Source organism: Stomoxys calcitrans, chromosome 5 (assembly GCF_963082655.1).
Source record: "Stomoxys calcitrans chromosome 5, idStoCalc2.1, whole genome shotgun sequence".
Lineage (NCBI taxonomy): Eukaryota > Metazoa > Arthropoda > Insecta > Diptera > Muscidae > Stomoxys > Stomoxys calcitrans.
In genome coordinates, this window is record NC_081556.1 from 105,754,602 (window position 1) to 105,777,337 (window position 22,736).

Genomic DNA, 22,736 nt, shown 5'->3' on the forward strand with positions numbered 1-22,736 from the left:
TCATAAACAAGAAATGGTATAAAAAACAAAATTCTAAAAATATGAGACTTACCATATCCCTATGTTCTAAATCGGCTCCATGATCCAACAACAATTGCACTATCTCAAAATGTCCCGCCTTTGAGGCACACAACAATGCTGTCCAATTGTCATTGTCTTCAGCCTGTATGTCGGCGCCACGTGCCAAAAATTCTCGAACGAATACAGTTAGGCCACGAGCAGCCACAACCATAAGCACTGTGGCTCCATTTTCGTCACGATCATCAACCGACAGATGGCGACTGTCTAAGATAGAGCGTAGACCGGATATGTCATTAACCTCGACATATTGCAGAAGTGCCCGATGACCCAACGAACCCATAGAATCTCCAAAGCGATTGAGGTTCTGAGGAATAAAAGGAAAAAAACGGTGTAAAGATTAAAATTAAATTTGAAACAGTGTTTAAGGAGAAGTTATAGTTTTTGAGAGTATATAGCGGGGATGGCTTAAAGCACAGCAAGATAGTTCAGTTTGTAGACATATTAATAATCGTGCAAGATATTTTCAATAACAATTCTTAGAGCTTTAAAATAGAAATTGAATATAAAACAATGTTTGCTTGGAACATGAACTGAATAATTACAGATCTTGAGTATGAGTCCACATACAGCAGGTACAAACTTTCAAAAGACAGCTGTAAAAAGTTCTTTCCAAACTTTCCATTAGTGGGTGAGTTGCATTGTTAAGAGTAATATTTTCATTTTTATTTTGTATAAAAGTTAATTTTTATGCGCTGAAATACAATTCATGCAAAGCAATGTCTTAAAATTGTTATGGGAACTTGGCTCATTATAAAACTTTGTTGTGCTGACTGTAGGTTAGGTTTAAGTGGCAGTCTGCCATCAGACTCACTTAAGACGTTTTCGTTCATTGTGGAAGATGCCTTCTAGTTCCTACCGTTGAACCATCCAGATCACTTTAAAAAGCCCAATAACTTGCGAATGTTCACATCCGTAAATCAGACAGGTTCTTAAAGGACTGAGAACCTAAAGTGAAACTCCTTCTAACTGCTAGTGTGGGGCACGCACACAGAAGGTGTTCTATAGTCTCTTCTTATTCGATGTCCTCACAGCTTCTGCAAAAGTCGTTGCTGGCAACCTTGAGTCTGTCATCATGAGGTCATTGCTGTCATTGGCTAGACGTCTGTTCTAGCCAATGACAGCAAAGCAGTAGACCTCTTCAAGTCTAGATGAGGCCACATAGTCTTGGAATGCTCACAGGCCCCTCTTTGTGAACATCTATCATTCGTTGCCCTTCGGGCCTGGTCCTGAAAACTTAGCTTACATGTCACTAGAGCCATACCCACAGATTCCAGTATCCCTGCAATGTGTGAGGTAGTTCCTAGTCTCGCAAGATCGTCTGCTTTAGAATTCCCTGGGATATTTCTGTGGCCCGGCACCCAGAACAGGTGAATTTTGAACTGTTCAGCCATGTCGTTCAGAGATCTGCGAGAGTCGAGGGCGGTTTTTGTGTTCACAAATACGTTCTTCAGGGATTTAATGGCTGCCTGGCTATCTGAGAAGATATTTATGCCAATCGTCGTAATGACATCATATCTTAGCCATTCCACCACTTCCTTAATTGTAAGCATCTCCGCTTGATACACACTGCATTGGTTGGGTAACCTCTTCGATATGACCAGTTCTAAATCTTTAGAGTACACCCCAAAGCCCAGCTGGTCGTTTAGTTTGGAATCATCCGTATAGAAATCTATGTAACTTCTGTTACCAGGGATATCGTAGTTCCAATCGGTTCTATCAGGAATAGTGGTGCAGTACTCTTTATCAAAAAGCGGCTCAGGTAGGGAGTAATCCACACAGTCTGGAACATCGGATATTGTATCAAGGATAACACAGTGTCCGTAGCCGCCACAGGACCAATGAGAAAGGTCCCTTAACCTCACGGCAGTGGTCGCTGCAATTTGGGTAGACATAATGTCCAGAGGCATAAGATGTAGCATTAAATTCAGTGGTGTCGTCCTCAGTGCGGCTGTGATGCCCAAACAAGCCATCTTTTGGATTCGGTTAAGTATTAAGCAGCAGGTGGATTTTTGAAGCGCCGTCCACCAAACCACAACACCATATAGTATTATAGGTCTGACTGCTGCAGTATATACCCAATGCATGACACGCGGTCTAAATCCCCAACTTTGCCAATGGCTCTCTTGCAGGTGTATAGGGCAAGAGTGTATATGTATGTTAGGTTGAAAAGAGGGTGCATATATTAATCCGCCCCATGCCACTATGGACATACACCAAAGCCAATAATCGGCTTGTTGTGCGCTCTAAAAACTGAAAAGTAACTTCGAAAAAGAAAATTTTAAGTTAGGAATTTGGTGCAACTTACAAACCGCTTAATTGTTTTCCATACCCACTCCCCTAAGTTGGTTCATGTCTAGTTTCGTGTCCCCAACCATGTACCGGTGTCTGTTAGCCGCGAAAGCCGGGCAATGACAAAGAAAATGCTCCAACGTCTCATCATCTTCCCCACATGACCTACACATGCTATCACTTGCCGCACCGATCTTGCATAATTGAGCTCGTAGTCCTATGTGTAACGTTATGACACCAAAAGACATACTGACCTCCTTCTTACTTCCTTTCAATAATAGCCTCGTCCTCTCATGCGGATAGTGAGAGGATAGGATTTTCGCCGTCCCACCAACTGTTACACTGTTTTACATTAACGTTTGTTGTCCACGCCCTTAAATCGGACTGCGTCGACCCGAAAGGCAGCGGGTTAATAAAGTTTATCGACGGCAGTTCTCTGGCCTTTACCGCCAAATCGTCTATCCTTTCATTTGGCACCCAAAAGATGCGGATTGTGCCATCTTCAGAGAAGGCGTTATTGGTCTTCTTACACTCTAAGACTGCTCGTGATTTTACCTTCGTGGTTGTTATTGCCCTTATGGCCATTTTACTGTAGATAAAGATGTTCACACTCGACATCATCGCGTTAGCATCACACCATATCACGAATTCCGTGATCGCCCGGATTTCCGCCTGCAGGACCATATTATGGTCAGGTAGTCTAAAACAGATCTCAGTCCCTGGATTCACAATGTAGACCCCCAGGTCCACTCTGTCGTCTAGTTTTGATCCATCCGTGTAACATGATCTCCAAGACGGCAATGCTAGGGTTCCGTCAGTCCAAGTCTGTGCCGCTGGCAGCAATGTCTCGCACTCGACCTCAAGTATCGTCCCATGTATCCAATCGAAAACCTCTTCCCTTCCTTCCAGGTTTTCTATAGTCCCCTCGATTATACGACGATGGTATGAGATGCTCCCATCCTCAATCCATTCTCCCATCGCCTTAAGTCTCAAAGCCGCACTGACTTCACATTTAATCTATAGGTCGGATATGGGTCAATGAGTCGGATATCTAGAATAGTCTCCTGTGCACTAGTGGGCGCCTATGGCAAGACAACATGTTGTCTGAACCTGTTGTATGGTGCTTACCTTGCACTTTTTCTCCATAGCAGTCCACCAAACTAGTGAGGCGTAAGTAAGTAATGGTCTAATCACGCTCCTGAAGAGCCAGTGGACTTTCCTCGAATTCGACCCTACGGCCCGTCTACATAGTGCCCAACATCTGTGAGCTTTCTCAGTACGCTCCTGAATGTGAACACTTCCAATTAGGCTTCCTATCCAAGATCACTCCTAAGTTTTTAACCTTGTCAGGTATCGAAATCGTGTTATTGAGGAAACACGGTGAGTCAAATTGGCCCAGCTCTGTCTTCCTCGTGAGCAGGAATATTTCAGTCTTCTATGGGTTAACATTGAGACCCCTGGGTCTAGCCCAGTCAAATGCCATATGCAAGACCTTTTCGGCCCTTCTGCAGAACTGATTGGGATCCTTACCCCTTAGAAGTATTATAACATCGTCTGCATAGCAGACGGGTTCAAATCCTTCCTCAGTCAGCATCCGTAGTAGGTTATTCATGGTGGTCACCCAAAGGAGTGTCGATAAAATGACCCCCTGTGGCGTGCCCAGTGCCACTTTCTCTCTTATATTTATGTCAAGGGATTTATCCACCTGTTTCTTAGCATATGGTTTATCCAATCTCTAATGATCCAGTCCACCCGATACTGGTCTAAGGATTGGATCAATCTGTCGGTCCGCACATTGTTAAACACCCCCTCGATGTCAATGCAATCCGCCACGGTGTACGTTTTGGCATTGTGAACTTGGGAATTTATAATTTTGCAGATATCTTGGGTATAAAAACATTTCCAAACAATTTTTGATGATTTCCTATTCTCTGTATATAAACCTGACCTTCTGATCTCATAAAATCGGATTCTAGTAATATATAGCCGCTATATGGACCGATCTCCAGACTTAAAGTCTTGAGGCAATAAATTGGTAATTATTCATCCGATTTCGATGAAATTTGGCAAAATGAGTTCTGGTAGACCCCTACCCATGTCTGTGAAGTGTAGTTCAGATCGGACTATATTTGGTTATAGCTGCCCTATAGACCGACCGCCCGATCTCCCGATATAGGGTATTAAGGCCATAAAAGATCCATTTATTACCTGAATTCGATGAAATTTGGCACAGTGTATTCTGGTAGACCCCTACCCATATCTGTCAAATGTGGTACAGATCGGACCATATTTGGATATAACTGTCATATATACCGAATTCCCGATGTAGTGTAATGAGTCAATAAAAAAAGCATTTTTTATCCTATTTCGATGAAATTTTACACAACGAGTTCTGGTACCCCTCTAAATCCTTTTGTTGAATATCATCTAGATCGGACCAAATTTGAATATAGCTGCCATATAGAGCGATCTGCCGATATAGAGTATAGAGCCCATAAAAGGATAATTTTTCATCCGATTTGGCTGAAATTTGAAACAAAGCGTTTGGATAGACCTCTACACCTTTGTGCTGAACATCGCCCAGATCGGACCTTATTTGTATATAGCTGCCATATAGACCGATCTGCCGATATAGAGTATTGAGCCCATAAAAGGATAATTTTTCATCCGATTTGGCTGAAATTTGAAACAAAGCGTTTGGATAGACCTCTACACCTTTGTGCTGAACATCGCCCAGATCGGACGTTATTTGTATATAGCTATAGACCGATCTCCCGATAAAGAGTATTGAGCCCATAAAAGGAGCATTTTTCATGCGATTTGGATGAAATTTGAAAGAGCGCGTTTTGATAGACCTCTACACCTTTGTGTCGAACATCGTCCAGATTGGACCATATTTGGATATATCTGCCAAATAGACCGATGGAGGCCTACGTAGCACAGAGTTTAGCATGTCCGCCTATGAAGCTGAACGAATCCTGGCGAGATCATCAGAAAAAATTTTCAACGATGGTTTTCCCCTCCTAATGCTGGCAACATTTGTGGGGTACTACGCCATGTAAAACTTCTCTCCAAAGAGGTGTCGCACTGCGGCACGCCTTTTCGGACTCGGCTATAAAAAGAAGGTCTCTTATCATTGAGCTTAAAACTTGAATCGAACTGCACTCATTGATATGTGAAAAGTTTGCCCCTGTTCCTTAGTAGAATGTTCATAGGCAAAATTCGCATTTGCCATATAGATGGTGATGATGAACATCGTCCAGATTGGACCATATTTGGGTATATCTGGCATATAGACTGATCTCCCGATCTCTCCTACTGTATATTTTTCTGGGTGTTTAACTAAACCCAGTTATTTAACAGTGTTCCCTCTTCAAATCTTTTTAACAGGAAATCTACCTATCTCCCAAGTAAAACAAAAAATCCCCCACAAAATTTGTGTAAAATTAGGATGACGTATTTGCGCCAAAATATTAACATTAAAGCGTGAACATGGGTAATAAATTTCGAAATGAGCCAAAAAACAAAATCTACACATTTCATAAAGACACGTTCGCAATATGTCAACAATCTACATCACCTTCATCATCACCATCCAACCAAAGCAACAAACATCACTCAAATAAATCTCTGGGGTCTTTTGAGGAAGATTGATAATGAGAAGAGTTAACGAATGACAAATCTCCTTTCTTATCTATTGTTTATCTTTTATCGGCTGTTGCAGTTGCTACACTTGATCAAAATCTTTGCCAAAACATTTTTTTTTTTTTTGCTGAAAATGGGAGGAAGCCATCATCGCCTCTGCGACTGTCAAGTCTCATAGTCCAATAAACAAAAAAGGGCAATTGTCCCAGAACGTCAACTGTTGAATGAATATATGATCTCATCTCATTGCTTTTTACAGCACTGCAAAACGGCAGCAGTAGCAGTGGCAGCATTAGCATCAGCGGCAGCTGATAGTACCTTCCTTCACAAAAGACGAATTGCGAAGGTAGCCAAAGAAGCAGTGTATGATAAATCTGTACAGAATTGGCCCATAAATATTCATAAACATGCATTATTAATCTTATTTTAGTTAGACCTAATTAAATGTTTTGTCTTTTCTTGTTTAATTTGAAATGTAATTCAACAACTGTGAAGATTAGTTTAGTGCCGCTGTCTAGTTTGCGCAATTTGTACAAACACTTTAACGCGACACAAGACATTTTCCGACACGTGAGAGTGAGTGCGGCTCGCAGATAAGTCTGGTGGTGGTGTGGTTACACAGCGAGCACAGCATTACTTTTGACGGATGACAAAAATTCATATCATTTGTAATTTTGATTTTGAAATTACTTTTTTTTTTATCAGAAAAAAGGAATATTTTTACTCATACTATAGATGAATTATGAAATTTCATATTTAATCATGAATCTGCACCTGAAATGTCCGAGGGTGCGAGTATGCATACTGGGGAATGTATTAGAAAAATTCAAGGCAGATTACCTCCTTACAGGAAGTGCGAGGGATTGAGAAAAGAGTCACAACAAAGCCTAAGAGTGACATCTATCATAGCTGCCATGGTATGAGACATCTGTTTGGCACTGGATTTTTACTTGGTTGAATAATAAAACACCTTGTCTCCAAAATTACTCCAGTTAATGAGACGCTAGCCGTAATTCTCATGAAGGCCAATTTATTATATCTACGTATGTAAATCTATCATGTGCCCATGTCCCGACATATCAAAGACGTTACAGGACAAGAACTATGCAGAACAAGTAAAAGCGTGCTAAATTCGACCGGGCCGAATCTTTCACCCAAATCAGATAACAATTGCGCCCTATAGAGGCTCAAGAAGTCAAGATCCCAGATCGGTTTATATGGCAGCTATATCAGGTTATGGACCGTTTTGAACCATGCTTTTCCCAGTTGTTGAAAGTTATAACGAAGCACATCGTTCAAAATTTTAGCGAAATCGGATATGATAAGCGCCCTCTAAAGGCTCACGAAGTCAAGACCCCAGATCGGTTTATATGACAGCTATGTCAGGATATGCATCGATTTCACCCGTACTTGGCAAAGTTTTTGTCAATGATAACAAAACACCTCATGCAATATTTCAGCCAAATCGGATAAGAATTGCGTCCTCTAGTTGCTCAAGAAGTCAAGATTCAAGATCGGTTTATATGACAGCTATATCAGGTTAAGAACCGATTTCAACCATACCTAAAACAGTTGTTGAAAATCATAAAAAAAAACTCCTCATACAAAATTTCAGCCAAATCGGATAAAAATTGCGCCCTGTAGTGGCTCAAGAAGACATGATCCAAGATCAGTTTATATGGCAGCTATATCAAAATATGGACCCATATGGTCCATAGAACTTCTGGCCTTTATCTGCAAAAAACTGAACCAAGTGCGATTTTATAGCATCATTGCCGAAAGTTTTACCATTTAAGGAGTTCTGGAAAGATCGAAATAAATGGTAGTCTGATGGTGCAAGGTCAGGGCTATATGGTGGATGCATCAAAAGTTCCCAGCCAAGCTCACTCGGTTTGTGGCGAGTGACCAAAGATGTGTGCGGTCTAGCGTTGTCCTGGTGGAATATGACACCTTTACGATTGACCAATTTTGGTCGCTTCTCCTTGATGGCTGTATTCAATTTGTCCAATTGTTGACAGTAAACATCCGAATTAATATACCACACCCTTCCAATCCCACCAAACAGACAGCATAACCTTCTTTTGGTGGATATCAGCCTTTGAAGTGGTTTGAGCTGGTTCACCATGCTTGGACCATGATCGTTTTCGACTAACGTTGTTGTAAACAATCCATTTTTCATCTCCAGTTATGATTCGTTTTAAAAACGGATCGAATTCATTGCGTTTAAGGTGCATATCACAAGCGTTGATTCCAGTTGTTAAATGAATTTCTTTGCATACATGTGGTACCCATATTAAAATTGACGCCAAACAAACAAATGTAAACAAAATTTCGCGCACTTTTTTTCTAAAGCAAGCTAAAAGTAACAGCTGATAAATGACAGAAGAAAGAATGCAATTACAGAGTCACAAGCCGTTGAAAAAATTTGTCAACGCCTACTATATTACTACTATATTACCGACAATTACTTTTTGGGCAACCCAATAGAATAACACATACTGCTCGCCAATGTCAACGACATTGATATTATGAATCAGGTTTGCTGCTGTTAAGCAAACATTTTGCTGTTTTCACTAACATATTACTCTAAGTGTATTAAACAGATCTACACCATCATCTATCTGGCGACTCATCGATTACAAGTCATATGTCGGCTTTCCCAAACTTTCAACTGTTTGGAAAAGACAACATACGCCTGGAGAAGGTTATTGCCAAAACAGTAGCCTATTTTGTGCTGATTGACATAAGAGGCGATTTCATTAAAAAGGAGAAACTAATTTGATATCATCCTAACACGAGTATATGTTTCATACTAAATTATCTCTAATCTACATGTCCATTTGCGCTTTCATTTATTTGTTCTTAATCATTTTGAAGCAGTTTTGGCATTGCATTAAGTGCCTCTCGAAAAGAAAAATATTTTTAAACTTCTCAGTATTATAAATAAATCCTCAGTATATCCATTGCAGTTATCGCATTTGGAGTTGAGACAACTCAATCACTGTCTCTCATAGTTAAGACCAATAAATGAGTTCTGCTAAAATATTTGACACTTCTTATCCTTGATGTCAATATTAAAACAAAAAAGTTCCATTGTCACAATTAAGCTTAGCTATCTGAATGAGAGTGACGACTGAATGTGATGGGCTTATCAATCATTGATGACAAATTTCATAGGTGTTTTGAATTTAACGAACTTGACGTAAGTATTATTTGATTTTGGCGTGCGGTGACGATATGCATGATAAAAAAGAAATGACAAATATTGAATCAAATGAAGTCGATAAACATTAGTTACAGGGATGATAATTTTGATAGTTTGGTACTTTTTATACCCTCCACCATAGGATGGGGGTACACTAATTTCGTCATTCTATTTGTAACTCCTCGAAATATTCGTCTAAGACCCCATAATGTATATATATTCTTGATCGTCATGACATTTTAAGTCGAACTAGCCATGTCCGTCCGTCTGTCTGTCTGTCGAAAGCATGCTAACTTTGGAAGGAGTAAAGCTAGCCGCTTGAAATTTTGCACAAATACTTCTTATTAGTGTAAGTCGGTTGGGATTGTAAATGGGCTGACCGATATAGCCCACGTTTTGATATAGATGGCTTATAAACCGATCTGGGATCTTGAACCTCAACAGGGAGCAATCCCTATCCGATTTGGCTGAAATATTGAATTACGTGTTTTGTTATGACTTCTAACAACTATGCTGAGTATGGTTTAAATCGGTGTATAACCTGATATAGCTGCCATATAAACCGATCTGGGGTCTTGACTTCTTGAGCCACTAGTGGACGCAATTATTATCCGATTTGGCTGAAATTTTGCATGAGGTGTTTTGTTATGACTTTCAACAACTGTGCTAAGAATAGTTCAAATCGGTCCATAACCTGATATAGCTGCCATTTAAACCGATATGGGGTTTTGACTTCTTGAGCTTCTAGAGGACACAATTATTATCCAAATTTGGCTGAAATTTTGCATGAGGTGTTTTGTTATGACTTTCAACAACTGTGCTAAGAATAGTTCAAAACGGTCCATAACCTGATATAGCTGCCATATAAACCGATCTGGGGTGTTGACTACTTGAGCCTCTACAGGAAGCAATTCCTATCCGATTTGGCTGAAATATTGCATGACGTGTTTTGTTATGACTTACAACAACTGTATTAAGAATGGTTCAAATCGGTCCATAACCTGATATAGCTGCCATATAAACCGATCTGAGGTATTGACTTCTTTAGCCACTAGAGTGCGCAATTATTATCCGATTTGGCTGAAATTTTGTACAACGGCTTCTCTCATACATACGTGTCGAAAATGGCACGAATATGTTTACAGCCTAATGCAGCTGCCCTATAATCCGATCTCCCTATTTTACTTCTTCAGCCCCTAAAGTGCGCAATTCTTTTTCGTCTTGGCAGAGGCACATTCCGAAGTGCCTTCTTCGCACGCTTCTAGTCCGTGCTGGGATTGAAAAGAACCCCGGACCCTGGTTCTGTTCGGTTTGCCAGAACCGCCTCTTTCATCGGTCGGTTTTGGTGAGGTGTAACCGGTGCATGGTGTGGGTACATTTCCGATCTTTCTCTGGCCTTACTTCACTAAGGGAGTATAGTCATACTGTATATGTTGCAAAGTGCTATGCGAACATAGCCAGCAGTGGGTCACAAACGTCGTCGTCGTCGCCTTCTGCGCCCTCGTCGTCGCCTTTTGCGTCCTCGTCGTCGGACTATGTGACTCCCCCCGACTTCTCCTGTACGGCAACATACGCAACGGCAGCATCCCAGCCCAAATACTGCCAGGCCAGTGCCGGGAAATGTATAATTTTTGCAGCTAAACTGCAATGGACCCAGTGGCAAGAACGACGAGATTGTGGATTTTATGAGTCGGAAAGATATATTGGTTGCAGCGATCAAGGAGACAAAGCCGACCAACACCTGCAGCTTGCACAGTTGTCACGGATACAATGTGCTATGTAAGGATCGCTCAAGGAATGGAGGTAGGGGATTGGCCTTCGTGATACACCTTTCCGTGCAATGTAGACCCACCTCGCTTGCGCCTGTCGCTAGGGACACCTACATGGAGTGTATGGGGATAGCAGTCAGGTCCGGTACTGCCGAGTAGAGCTTTACAAAGTATACATACCGCCGGTTGGTAGCTGTGTCCCGATTTATGGCCAAGCTTGTAACCCCGACAAAAGTGGGTTACTATCTGGCCATAATCGTCTGGTTCTAGGGGACTTTAATGCGCATCACGTATCATAGCATTCTGCCATAAGTAACGATCAGCAGGGCATAACTTTGGCGGAGCATATTAAAGGCTCCACGTTCTGCACGGTGAATGAGGATGACCCCACTAGGATTACGAGGAGGTGTAGTAGCTCGCCAGACATTTCCATTGCATTCCCCGATCTCTTGCAAGCCGTCATTTATTTGGGATCGGACCACCGCCCCATAATTCTCATCATCGACCGACCACCCGACTTCATAACCTCTGAGCGCCGGACGTTTATCAATCAAAAGAGAGAGGAAATTCCGAGACATCATTAAGGCAGCAACCGCCCAAGTGCGGCCCAATTTCCCTGCGCTTCAGAGAGTACACCAATCACCGCTTCAGTGAACTGACACCTCCCTTGGATGTGCAAGTTGCCGAGAGGAAATTCCGAAACATCACTAAGGCAGCAACCGCTCGCTTTATAACAGCCGGTCGAATACCCCAAGTGCCGCCTAATTTCCCTGCGCTTCAGAGAGTACACCAATCGCTGCTGCAGTGAACTGCCACCCTTCTCAGATGTGCTAATTGTCGAGAGGAAATTCCGAGACATCATTAACGCAGCAGCCGCTCGCTTTATAACAGCCGTTCGAATACCCTAAGTGCGGCCCAATTTCCTGGCTCAGGCATTGGTACTCGCACGCGAGCGTGATGGGATTCGTTGCAAAGACCCCACTAACCCCAGAATCAGCGAGCGGAATCTAAAGGTAAACAGGGTAGTCAACGAACATAAGCGGAATTTGTGGCTGGAACACTTTTATGGACCGGTTTGCATTGATAGAGAGTATCGTCGTCGTATGAATAACGAATTATATGACGACGTTAGAATAGTTAAACGTATCAAAATACAAGGCCACCGTAGCGCAGAGGTTAGCATGTCCGCCTATGACGCTGAAGCCTGGGTTCGAATCCTGGCAAGACCATCAGAAAAAATTTTCAACGTTGGTTTTTTTCTCCTAGGGTGTCTGTATGGCAGCTATACCATACAGACCGATCTCCCGATAAAGGTTCTGAAGCCCATAAAAGCTTTATTTTTAATCCGATTTCGCTGAAATTTGAAATAGTGAGTAGTTTTAGGCCACTTGCCATCCGACTCAAATATGGTAAAGATCGGACTGTATTTAGATATAGCTGTCATATAGACCGATATGCCGGTTGAGGGTCAGAAGCTCATAAAAGCTTTATTTATTACCCGATTTTGCTGAAATTTTTGAATACTAAATTCAACGGTGACTTATATTTATTAGACCACTCAGTGTCCATGCCGAATTTGGGTGGGGGTTTGTTGGGGGTTTACATATATACCAGAGATGGTGGATATTACGGCCGTATAAAGTAAACATTTGTACCTTTTTACCACGAAAATACCATTTCGCCAATTCCATTTATGATCCCTGACTACGGTAACATTTTTTTAACCAGTCTTCTATTTTACGACAATCCAAATTTTATTAGTATACCTCTTTCCTAACTGGAGCTAGAATTTTTCTAAGACAACTCTATTCTTAGATATTTTTCTACCCATGCGTCGGTTAAATGGGTTAAATGCACTGCAGTCTATAATTTCCAATAATGGCTCCTATTTTATAGATAGTGTTTAAGCCTATGTAATGCCCCTCGAATTGTTTAGTTGATGCAATTGGTCAATTCAGTTTCTTCGGAATCTTTTCATTGCAGCGGTTGTCCATGACATGGGAAAGTGATTTTCGTTTCATTGACCATATTTTGAAAGTAGCTGCCGTAAGGGCCCATTATATAATTTCTTCCATTATTTGCATTACCAATTTGCGTAGTTAAGTAACCTATCAGCAGGAGCATAACGCGGTGTGGTAATCAGCGTATAGTAGCCGTTAAATGTTAAAATGAACCAAACAAATGTCGTTTTTATACCCTCCACCATAGGATGGGGGGTATACTAATTTCGTCATTCTGTTTGTAACTACTCGAAATATTCGTCTGAGACCCCATATATTCTTGATCGTCGTGAAATTTTATGTCGATCTAGCCAAGTCCGTCCGTCTGTCGAAAGCACGCTAACTTTCGAAGGAGTAAAGCTAGCCGCTTGAAATTTTGCACAAATACTTCTTATTAGTGTAGGTCGGTTAGGATTGTAAATGGGCTATATCGGTCCACGTTTTGATATAGCTGCCATATAAACCGATCTGGGATCTTGACTTCTTGAGCCTCTAGAGGGCACAATTTGGCTGAAATTTTGCATGAGGTGTTTTATTATGACTTCCAACAACTGTGCTAAGTATGGTTGAAATCGTACCATAACCTGATATAGCTGTCATATAAACCTATCTGGGGTCTTGACTTCTTGAGCCTCTAAAGGGCACAATTCTTATCCGATTTGGCTGAAATTTTGCATGAGGTGTTTTATTATGACTTCCAACAACTTTGCTGGGTATGGTTCAAATCGGTCCATAACTTGATATAGCTGCCATATAAACCTATCTGGGGTCTTGACTTCTTGAGCCACTAGAGGGCGCAATTATTATCCGATTTAGCTGAAATTTTGCATGAGGTGTTTTGTTTTAACTTTCAAAAACTGTGCTAAGAATAGTTCAAATCGGTCCATAACCTGATATAGCTACCATATAAACCAATCTGGGGTCTTGACTTCTTGAGCCACTAGAGGGCGCAATTATTATCCGATTTAGCTGAAATTTTACATGAGGTGTTTTGTTTTAACTTTCAACAACTGTGCTAAGAATATTTCAAATCGGTGCATAACCTGATATAGCTGCCATATAAACCTATCTGGGGTCTTGACTTCTTGAGCCACTAGAGGACGCAATTATAATACGATTTGGCTGAAATTTTGCATGAGGTGTTTTGTTATGACTTTCAACAACTGTGCTGAGATACCGTGACAAGAGCTCGACAAATGCGATCCATGTTGGAGGGCATATAAGATTCGGCCCGGCCGAACTTAGCACGCTTTTACTTGTTTTTAATACGTAGTGTTCCAGTCAGCTTCTTGGAAATAAAAATTAATCTCACAAAGAGTTTTTTTTTTTTTTTGAAATTGCTTACAAAAAAAAAAAATTCGTTTCGTCAGCTTTTAATTTTTCTTAATGCCTCTTAACGATTTAAACAAACACAAAAGAAACGATTGCTGTTATTTAATATCGTTTTTAAACTTGCATATGCTATAATTGATCAATTTATTCCACTTCATTGGTAATTGTGTTAAATTGGCAATTTATAGAGATTTATCAAAAGTGTTTTTTTTTGTTGTTCCAAAATCAATAATCAAATTTGATATCAAAGCGTGCATATACCTAAATCCAAATAAGTCACTTTGAAACAACACGTGAGGCTCATTCAGTAAATGAATATTGTAACTACAATACATTGTGGGAGAACTTTTTAATCACTGGTACATGCAAGTGTAATATGATAAGATTCATGGTGTTGAGAAGTAGGGATCGAATTTTGAAGAACTTTTCTACAATACTCAAATTTTGACTAAATCTTCAATAGTTCTCAGTGCTCAGGAAGTCAATTCGGGAGATTGGTTTAGATGGGAGCTATATCCAAATCTGAACCGATATGGCCCATTTACAATCCCAACCGACCTACACTAAAAGAAAGTATTTGTGCAAAATTTCATGCGGCTTGCTTCACGCGTTTGATCGCTATCGACACAGAATAACGAGACAATCAAGAATATATATACTTTATGGGGCCTTAGACGAGTATTTCGATGTATTACAAACGGAATGACGAAATTAGTATACCCCCATCCTATGGTAGTATGTTTGTGATCTGTAATTATCTAGTTTAATATAAATACCTTGTACCTTGACATTGGTGATAGCAGGTTTAAAATGTTATACGCTATAGTTTGGTGCAGTGCATCTTTCGATCGGATTTGGTCCAAATAAGGTTCTGTTTATTAGTTTGGTTTTTTTGCTGTTGTGAAACGTCCAAAATTATCTACCCGTTCTGAACCGTTTATTGCTTAATTCATATTTTAGGCATTATTAATGTTTCCAAACGCACCCCTTTTATACCCAACCCCCGATGGATGGGGATATATTCATTTTGTCATTCTATTTGCAACACATCGAAATATCCATTTCCGACTCTACAAAGTATATATATATATTCTTGATAGTCGTAAAAATCCAAGACGATCTAGACGATCCGTCGGTTTATCGGTTGAAATCACACTACAGTATTTAAAAGTAGAGATATTGAGCCGAAACTTTGTACAGATTCTATTTTTGTCCATAGGCAGGTTAAGTTCGAAGATGGTTAAGTTCGGACTATATCTTGATATAGCCCCCATTTAGACCTATCTGCCGATTTAAAGTCTTAGGTAAAAACCAAATTTTTTGTACGATTTTGCCAAAATTTAAGACAGTGAGTTGTGTAATGCCACTCGAGGTTCTTGTTCAATTTGGTCCAGATTGGTCCAGATTTGGATATAGCTGCCATATAGACCGATCTCTTGATTTAAGGTCTTGGGCCGATAATTGGCGCATTAACTGACCGATTTCGGTGAAATTTGTGACAGTGAGTCGTGTTAAGCCTTTGGACATCTTTCTTCAATTTGGCCCAGATTGGTCCAAATTTGGATATAGCTACCATATAGAATGTTCACCATAGAGAATCGGTGATCTCTCGATTTGAGGTCTTGTGCCCATAAAAGGCGAAATTTGGGACAGTGGGTTGTGTTAAGCCCTTCGACATCCTTTTTTAATTTGACCCAGATCGGTCCAGATTTGAATAAAGCAGCCATATACACCGATCTATCGACATAAAGTCTTGGCCCCATTAAAGACGCATTTATTATCCGATTTCGTTGAAATTTTACACAGTGACTTATGTAAGGCTTTTCGCCATCCGTGTCCTATATGGTTGAGATCGGTTTATATTTAGATATAGCTGCCAAAAAGACCCATATTTTGTTTTACTAAATTGAACAGTGATCGGATCATATTTCGATATAGCTGCTATGGGTGCAAAAACTATTAATTTTTCAACGGATTATGTCAAAAGGTGATTTTCTTATATACCCGAGGTGGTGGCTATCCAATGTTCGGCCCGGCCGAACTTAATGCTTTTTTTACTTATTTTAATATGGTACAGTGAACTCGTGCCAAAAAAAATTTCTAAACCGATTTGGATCATTTTAGCACGGATGTTGGAGGTCATAGCAAAAGTCATCATGCAAAGCAGCTAAATCGGTAAATAATTGCGCTTTCTAGATATTAGAGAAGTGAAAATCGATTTAAATGGGAGCTATATCAGTTTATGAACCGATTTCAACCATACATAGAGGATATGTCTATTAAACTTCTCCCAAAAGATGTGTCGCTCTGCGCCACGCCGTTCGAACTCAACTATAAAAAGTAGGCCCCTTATCATTGATATGTGAGAAGTTTGCTCCTGTTGCTTTTATACTGAAATACGAATCTGATATAACCTTTCGAGGACAGGTTACTAACGCCTCTGCTTAAAATCCCAAAACAAGAAAATATTTTTTTTTATTATTTCTCTATGTCTCCAAACTGAAACGTTAGTAGACGACATGGGAGCGAGAGCAGAAACAACGAAGGACATGTTGAGGCTTTTAATGAAATGCATTTTCCACAGGACACGATGGGACTCACGGAGACACCGGAATCTTGGAATAATGTTGAGGCTTTTGATGAAAATGCATTTTCCACAGGATACGATGGAACTCACGGAAACACCGCAATCTTGGAATAATGAGGTTGATCAAAGGCTTACCATAATGGAATGTATGGTCAAGGAAGCCTTGAGGAGCTTCAAACCATTTAAGTCACTCGGACTTGATGGAATATTTCCGGCGTTATTACAAAAGGAGGCCGACTATTTGGCGCCTCATCTGGCCACTATTTTCACAGCGAGCATATACTCCGAAAGCCTGGCAGGAGACAATGGTGGTGTTTATACCCAAGCCCGGCAAGGCAAGTTATGCAACACCAAAACCATAGAACATATTGTGGATACCATAATAAAGAGTAGGACATCCAGCGAACTGCTTAAATACAAACAGCATGCCTATGTCAAGGGAAGGTCGGTGGAGACTACCCTGCACGAGGTTGTGCATAAAATAGAAGATTCTTTCGATGACAAGATGTACACATTTGCGGTTTGTATTGACATCGAAGGGACCGTGGACCGGGTCCTTAGTCTCTGGATAAACCATATGCTAAGGGACAGATGGATAAATTGTGGGTCCCATGACATAAGTATAAGGGAGAAAGTGGCACAGGGCACCCCACAGGGGGGCATTTTATCGCCTCTCCTTTGGGTGACCACCATAAATAACCTATTATGGATGTTGACTGAGGCAGGATTTGAAACCGGCTGTTATGCAGATGATGTTATAATACATCTTAGGGGTACGGGACCGAATTAGCTATGCAGAAGGGCCGAAAGGGTCTTGCATATGGGCAAGACCCAGGAATCTCAATGTTAACCTAGAGAAGACGGAAATATGCTTGTTCACGAGGAACACGAAGGTGGGCCAATTTGACGCACAACGTTTCGTGAATGAAACGATTTCGATATCGGACAAAGTCAAATACTAGGGAGTGATCTTGGATAGGAAACTTAAGTGTCAAATTCAGAAGCGTATTGGGAAGGCTCACAGATGTTGGGCACTATGTAGACGGGTCGTAGGCTCAAAATGGGCCCTGAATCCAAGGATAGTCCACTGACTCTACAGGAGCGTGATAAGACCAATACTTACTCACGCCTCAGTTGTTTGGGCGACTGCAATGGAGAAAAAATTGCAACATAAGGACCATAAAACAGAAGAGTAAATCATTACTCGATTTTATTTCTTCAAACCAATCCAGACATACATTTAGGTAATAAAGAGTGATTTTTTTGAGGTTAGGATTTTCATGCATTAGTATTTGACAGATCATGTGGGATTTCAGACATGGTGTCAAAGAGAAAGATGCTCAGTATGCTTTGACATTTCATCATGAATAGACTTACTAACGAGCAACGCTTGCAAATCATTGAATTTTATTACCAAAATCAGTGTTCGTTCGAAATGTGTTCATTCACCGTAACGTTGCGTCCAACAGCATCTTTGAAAAAATACGGTCCAATGATTCCACCAGCGTACAAACCACACCAAACAGTGCATTTTTCGGGATGCATGGGCAGTTCTTGAACGGGTTCTGGTTGCCCTTCACTCCAAATGCGGCAATTTTGCTTATTTACGTAGCCATTCAACCAGAAATGAGCCTCATCGCTGAACAAAATTTGTCAAAATTTGAACACATTTCGAACCGAACACTGATTTTGGTAATAAAATTCAATGATTTGCAAGCGTTGCTCGTTAGTAAGTCTATTCATGATGAAATGTCAAAGCATACTGGGCATCTTTCTCTTTGACACCATGTCTGAAATCCCACGTGATCTGTCAAATACTAATGCATGAAAATCCTAACCTCAAAAAAATCACCCTTTATATGGTGGGGGTTTTTTTAGCAGTATTCATGGTGGTGGGTACGCACTTGGCACTTTTTTATATGTTAATCTTAAATTTTGATTTTCTCATAATATTTGTATTTTGTTGTACACCTTTTCCAATTAATATTAAATTAACAGTCCTACTCATTGTCTTTATTGAAAATGTGTATAGCATAAAACTTGTAACAAAATATAAAGAGCCTCTATAAATTTGGCAATTTTTTTAAACTTCAGCATTCATTAAAATACGAAAATCGCCACTTTAGAATCTTTAAAAAAATGTAAAGATTTTTTATGAGTTTATTATATTTTAAAACCATAAATGGTTGTTAAGATTTAATTTTTTTTTTCGTTTTCACTTGATTTATGTTTTAATTTAGCACAGTAATATGTAAATCACATAAAGAATCTATTTTTTGATGATGACAAATTGGTGGGTATACTAACATTTTTGCACTTTTTCTTCCCGGGCGGTCGTAAATTATTCAAACTCAAACGCGAGGCGCTTAAAATCAATTCATCCCAACTCTTTGACAATTTCATACTAAACGTTTGCGATGACCGTGTCACAACATTTATACATTGACAATTAGAAATGTTCCCAAAGATATTGAGAAAATGTAATGTCTTTATGCCGTTCGATGTCTACACTTCGACAAGCCGGCTGATAGGTGGTGGATGGATATCTACTTTGGTGGGCAACTTGGTGTGCCTTTAGCGGCAAACCAAGAAAAGAACGTCAGCTAAAATTTGCTGCTATGGCGGGGAGAGAGAGAGGGAGGGTGCTGGGCGGCAATCAAAAGGCAGCAACAGTTTTGAAGAATCATTTTTCGTTAAATAATCAAACGTTGACATTTCTACTATAAAAGTTTTGTTAATTTAATTTTGTTTGTTTTTTTTTTTTGCACAACCCTTGTTAGAAGGCTACTTAGTATAGTTAGGGGTACACTAGGTTAACACAGGGAGCCGTAAATTTTGCACTATAGTGACAAGACATTATGGAGGCAACAAACATTGACAATTGTTGTGTTTAGGGTGGCGTCAAACTGATAATAATGTTGTGACAGCAAGACAAGTGACTTGCTTCTTCACTAGGAAGATCAGCATTTTGAGATAAGTTTTTTTTTTTGTTTGTTGACGTTTTTGAAAATGAATCGATCACCTTGACTTAGCAAATATTGGACGCTTTAAATTTTCTATATAGTCCAGAATGTTTAACAACACAGATGGATGGGTCTTTTGCGCGATTATAAGTAACGTTGTCATCAATTATAATTTTTTTTCCTTCTTCGATATGTATTATTTAAATTTGTTTTTAATTATTTATGTATGAGTTGTAATCATGACGTTAACAAAGAAACTGTGACCACATTATTCATGCTGTGATGCCCAGCGACAGCGACAAGAACAAGAACATCAATCATCTGGTAATCATTTATTGCGTTATGCATTCAAACATTTTTTTGTTTATCATTCAAATCGTTGCACAGACACCAAAAAATTTTGTTTCTTTCTTTTTTAAAATACCGCGAAATCGATTTTCACTTGTGTGTGATCACTCCGAAGGTGCAAAATGTTATGAATGTTGGAATATTATCATCAGCAGCGGCACTAGTAGCATTATCATCTGGTAGATGCTTGGCGGTCAGCTGAATGTGTTTTGATTTTGAATTGTATTGCCCGCCTGCTTATTACCCGACAAGAGTCTTACGGAAGCCATACGCCTGCCTCTAAACACCATGGGGTGGTTGATTGTCGTTTAATGAACGCCATACGTTGCGCTGCGTTGCGGTATGCCGCCGCGCATTGTTCATTGCAGCGTTTGGTACTTGAAGAGGAGTACCTAGGTACGTATGTTTATTTGTCTTTGATAATGGATTGAAAACAATCTCAAACATCATCTCAATCTTTATGCTCTTTCACTCTCTCTCTCACTCTCTGTCGTTGGTAACAACAATAGCACACACACACACTCACACATAGCTCATAGACACGAGGTAGGCTAACGAATTCATAGCTGCATGGTGATTTTGGGGTGTTTTTTGTTGTTATTGATCTCTTCTATGCCTGAATGAATAAACGAAGAGCGCACAAACTCAACACGATATGCTATTGTGGGGTGGTACCACACGACGTATGTTTAATAGAAAACAGCTTACGTCTGGCCCGTAGCATTGCTTGCGGCTAGTTTCGAAGGAGAAACCCCCAACACATTTCATAGTGGGGTAGAACCTTGAGTAGTGAGTGGTGTAAAATGTAACAAGGAAAGGAAAGTCAATTTTTTTTTTATAAAAAAAAAAACTTTCTCCAAATAATATATATCAACTATTTTATGGGGGCATACTAATTACTTCCTTCCCTTTGTAACTCATCAAAATTTTGACCTGAAAGTATATAACTTTGTAACTATTTGGAAATATTGGGTTGTCCAAAAAGTAATTTTTCATATAGTCGGCGTTGACAAATTTTTTCACAGCTTGTGACTCTGTAATTGCATTCTTTCTTCTGTCAGTTATCAGCTGTTACTTTTAACTTGCTTTAGAAAAAAAGTGTAAAAAAAGTATATTTGATTAAAGTTCATTCTAAGTTTTATTAAAAATGCTTTTACTTTCTTTTAAAAAAATCCGCAATTACTTTTTGGGCAACGCAATATTAATCTGAGACCCAACAAAGTATATATGTATATTCTTTGTCGTCTTGACATTCTAAGTAGAGCTGGCAAAATATCGATGACACTATCGTTACTATCGATATTTTAGTTTTTGGTTGAATATCGATTGATATTTTTCCTATCGATACTATCAGCAGCAAAGTTGGTGGCCACTGTAGCGCAGAAGTTAGCATGACCACCTACTACGCTGAACGCCTAGGTTCGAATCCTGGCGAGACCATTAAAAAAATTGTCTTTGGTGGTTTTCCCCTCCTAATGCTGACAACATTTGTGAGATACTATGCCATGTAAAAACTTCTCTCCAAAGAGGTGTCGTACTGCGGCACGCCGTACGGACTCGGCTATAAAAAGGAGGTCCCTTATCATTGAGCTTAAAAGTTATTCGGTCAGCACTCATTGATACGTGAGAAGTTTGCCCTTAGTGGAATGTTCATGGGGAAAATTTGCATGTTACTATCAGCAAAGTTACATTATTTGTAAAATTGAACAAAATATTAGCGATACGACCGTGAATGTTTCCCAATCATATATTTTTTAATCGTGCGAATCGGGCCATAACCTGATGTAGCTTCCTTAACAAATCTCCTGTTTTTACTTTTTGAGCCTAAAGAGGGCGCTATTATCATCCTTTTAGGCTAAAATTTTGTACATGATTTATTATTTATGATTTCTCATATGTTTTAATCGGTTCATGCATTGATATTGCTTCTATATAAACCGGTATGCTGATTTTTTTCTCACTAGCTGACCGGGCCCGCTCCGCTGTGCCTTCCTTTAGTTTATATGAAACAAAATTATCCTTTGAATATTTATTTTGGACAATGGGGTGCCCGTTGATACCCGATCCGATATTTGAATACCAATTTTTTGTTTTTAGGTTACATAAGAGAGCACACAATTTTTCGTTTAAATCGTATCATAAGGGAAAGGAGGAGGGTCCGTCCCTCTTTAGATATCAAAAAATTAAGTACCCTTTTTCACCACTGGTTCAAGAAAATCGGTTCAGCCGTTTTTGATGCTGCGTCTTCATTTACACCCCGCGAAAAATATGTTTCTTACTCTAAAATTTTGACATTTTAATAAATCAGATTTTTCCGACTGTTTTGGGGTGAGATTCGCAGTCCACAACCTAATACCTTTTATTTGAACCCCATATTGGTGTATACAGCCGTTTGGTGCAGGGCGTATAAAGGAAGGTTGTGCGCTACACCCCATCTGCAGCTGGAGCACAAATTTGAATGACGCACTCCACTCAAAAATATCTATCTCCTGACCCACATTGTATTAATGCGTCAAA

General features: G+C 39.8%; 1 protein-coding gene across 10 annotated transcripts in view; it reads right to left on the bottom strand.

Moving 5' to 3' along the window:
- LOC106087670 (kinase D-interacting substrate of 220 kDa) overlaps positions 1 to 22,736 on the bottom strand; it is a 158,233-nt gene that overhangs the window by 42,353 nt on the left and 93,144 nt on the right. For 9 of the 10 annotated variants that reach the window (XM_059368436.1, XM_059368430.1, XM_013252795.2 and 6 more), the window contains one exon: positions 53 to 385. In XM_059368436.1, the coding sequence (XP_059224419.1) occupies positions 53 to 361 (309 nt within the window). In that variant the 5' untranslated portion in view covers positions 362 to 385. Of the gene's footprint in view, positions 1 to 52; positions 386 to 19,215; positions 20,469 to 22,736 lie in introns of those variants that run through there. The other variant, XM_059368433.1, reaches the window with a different exon arrangement.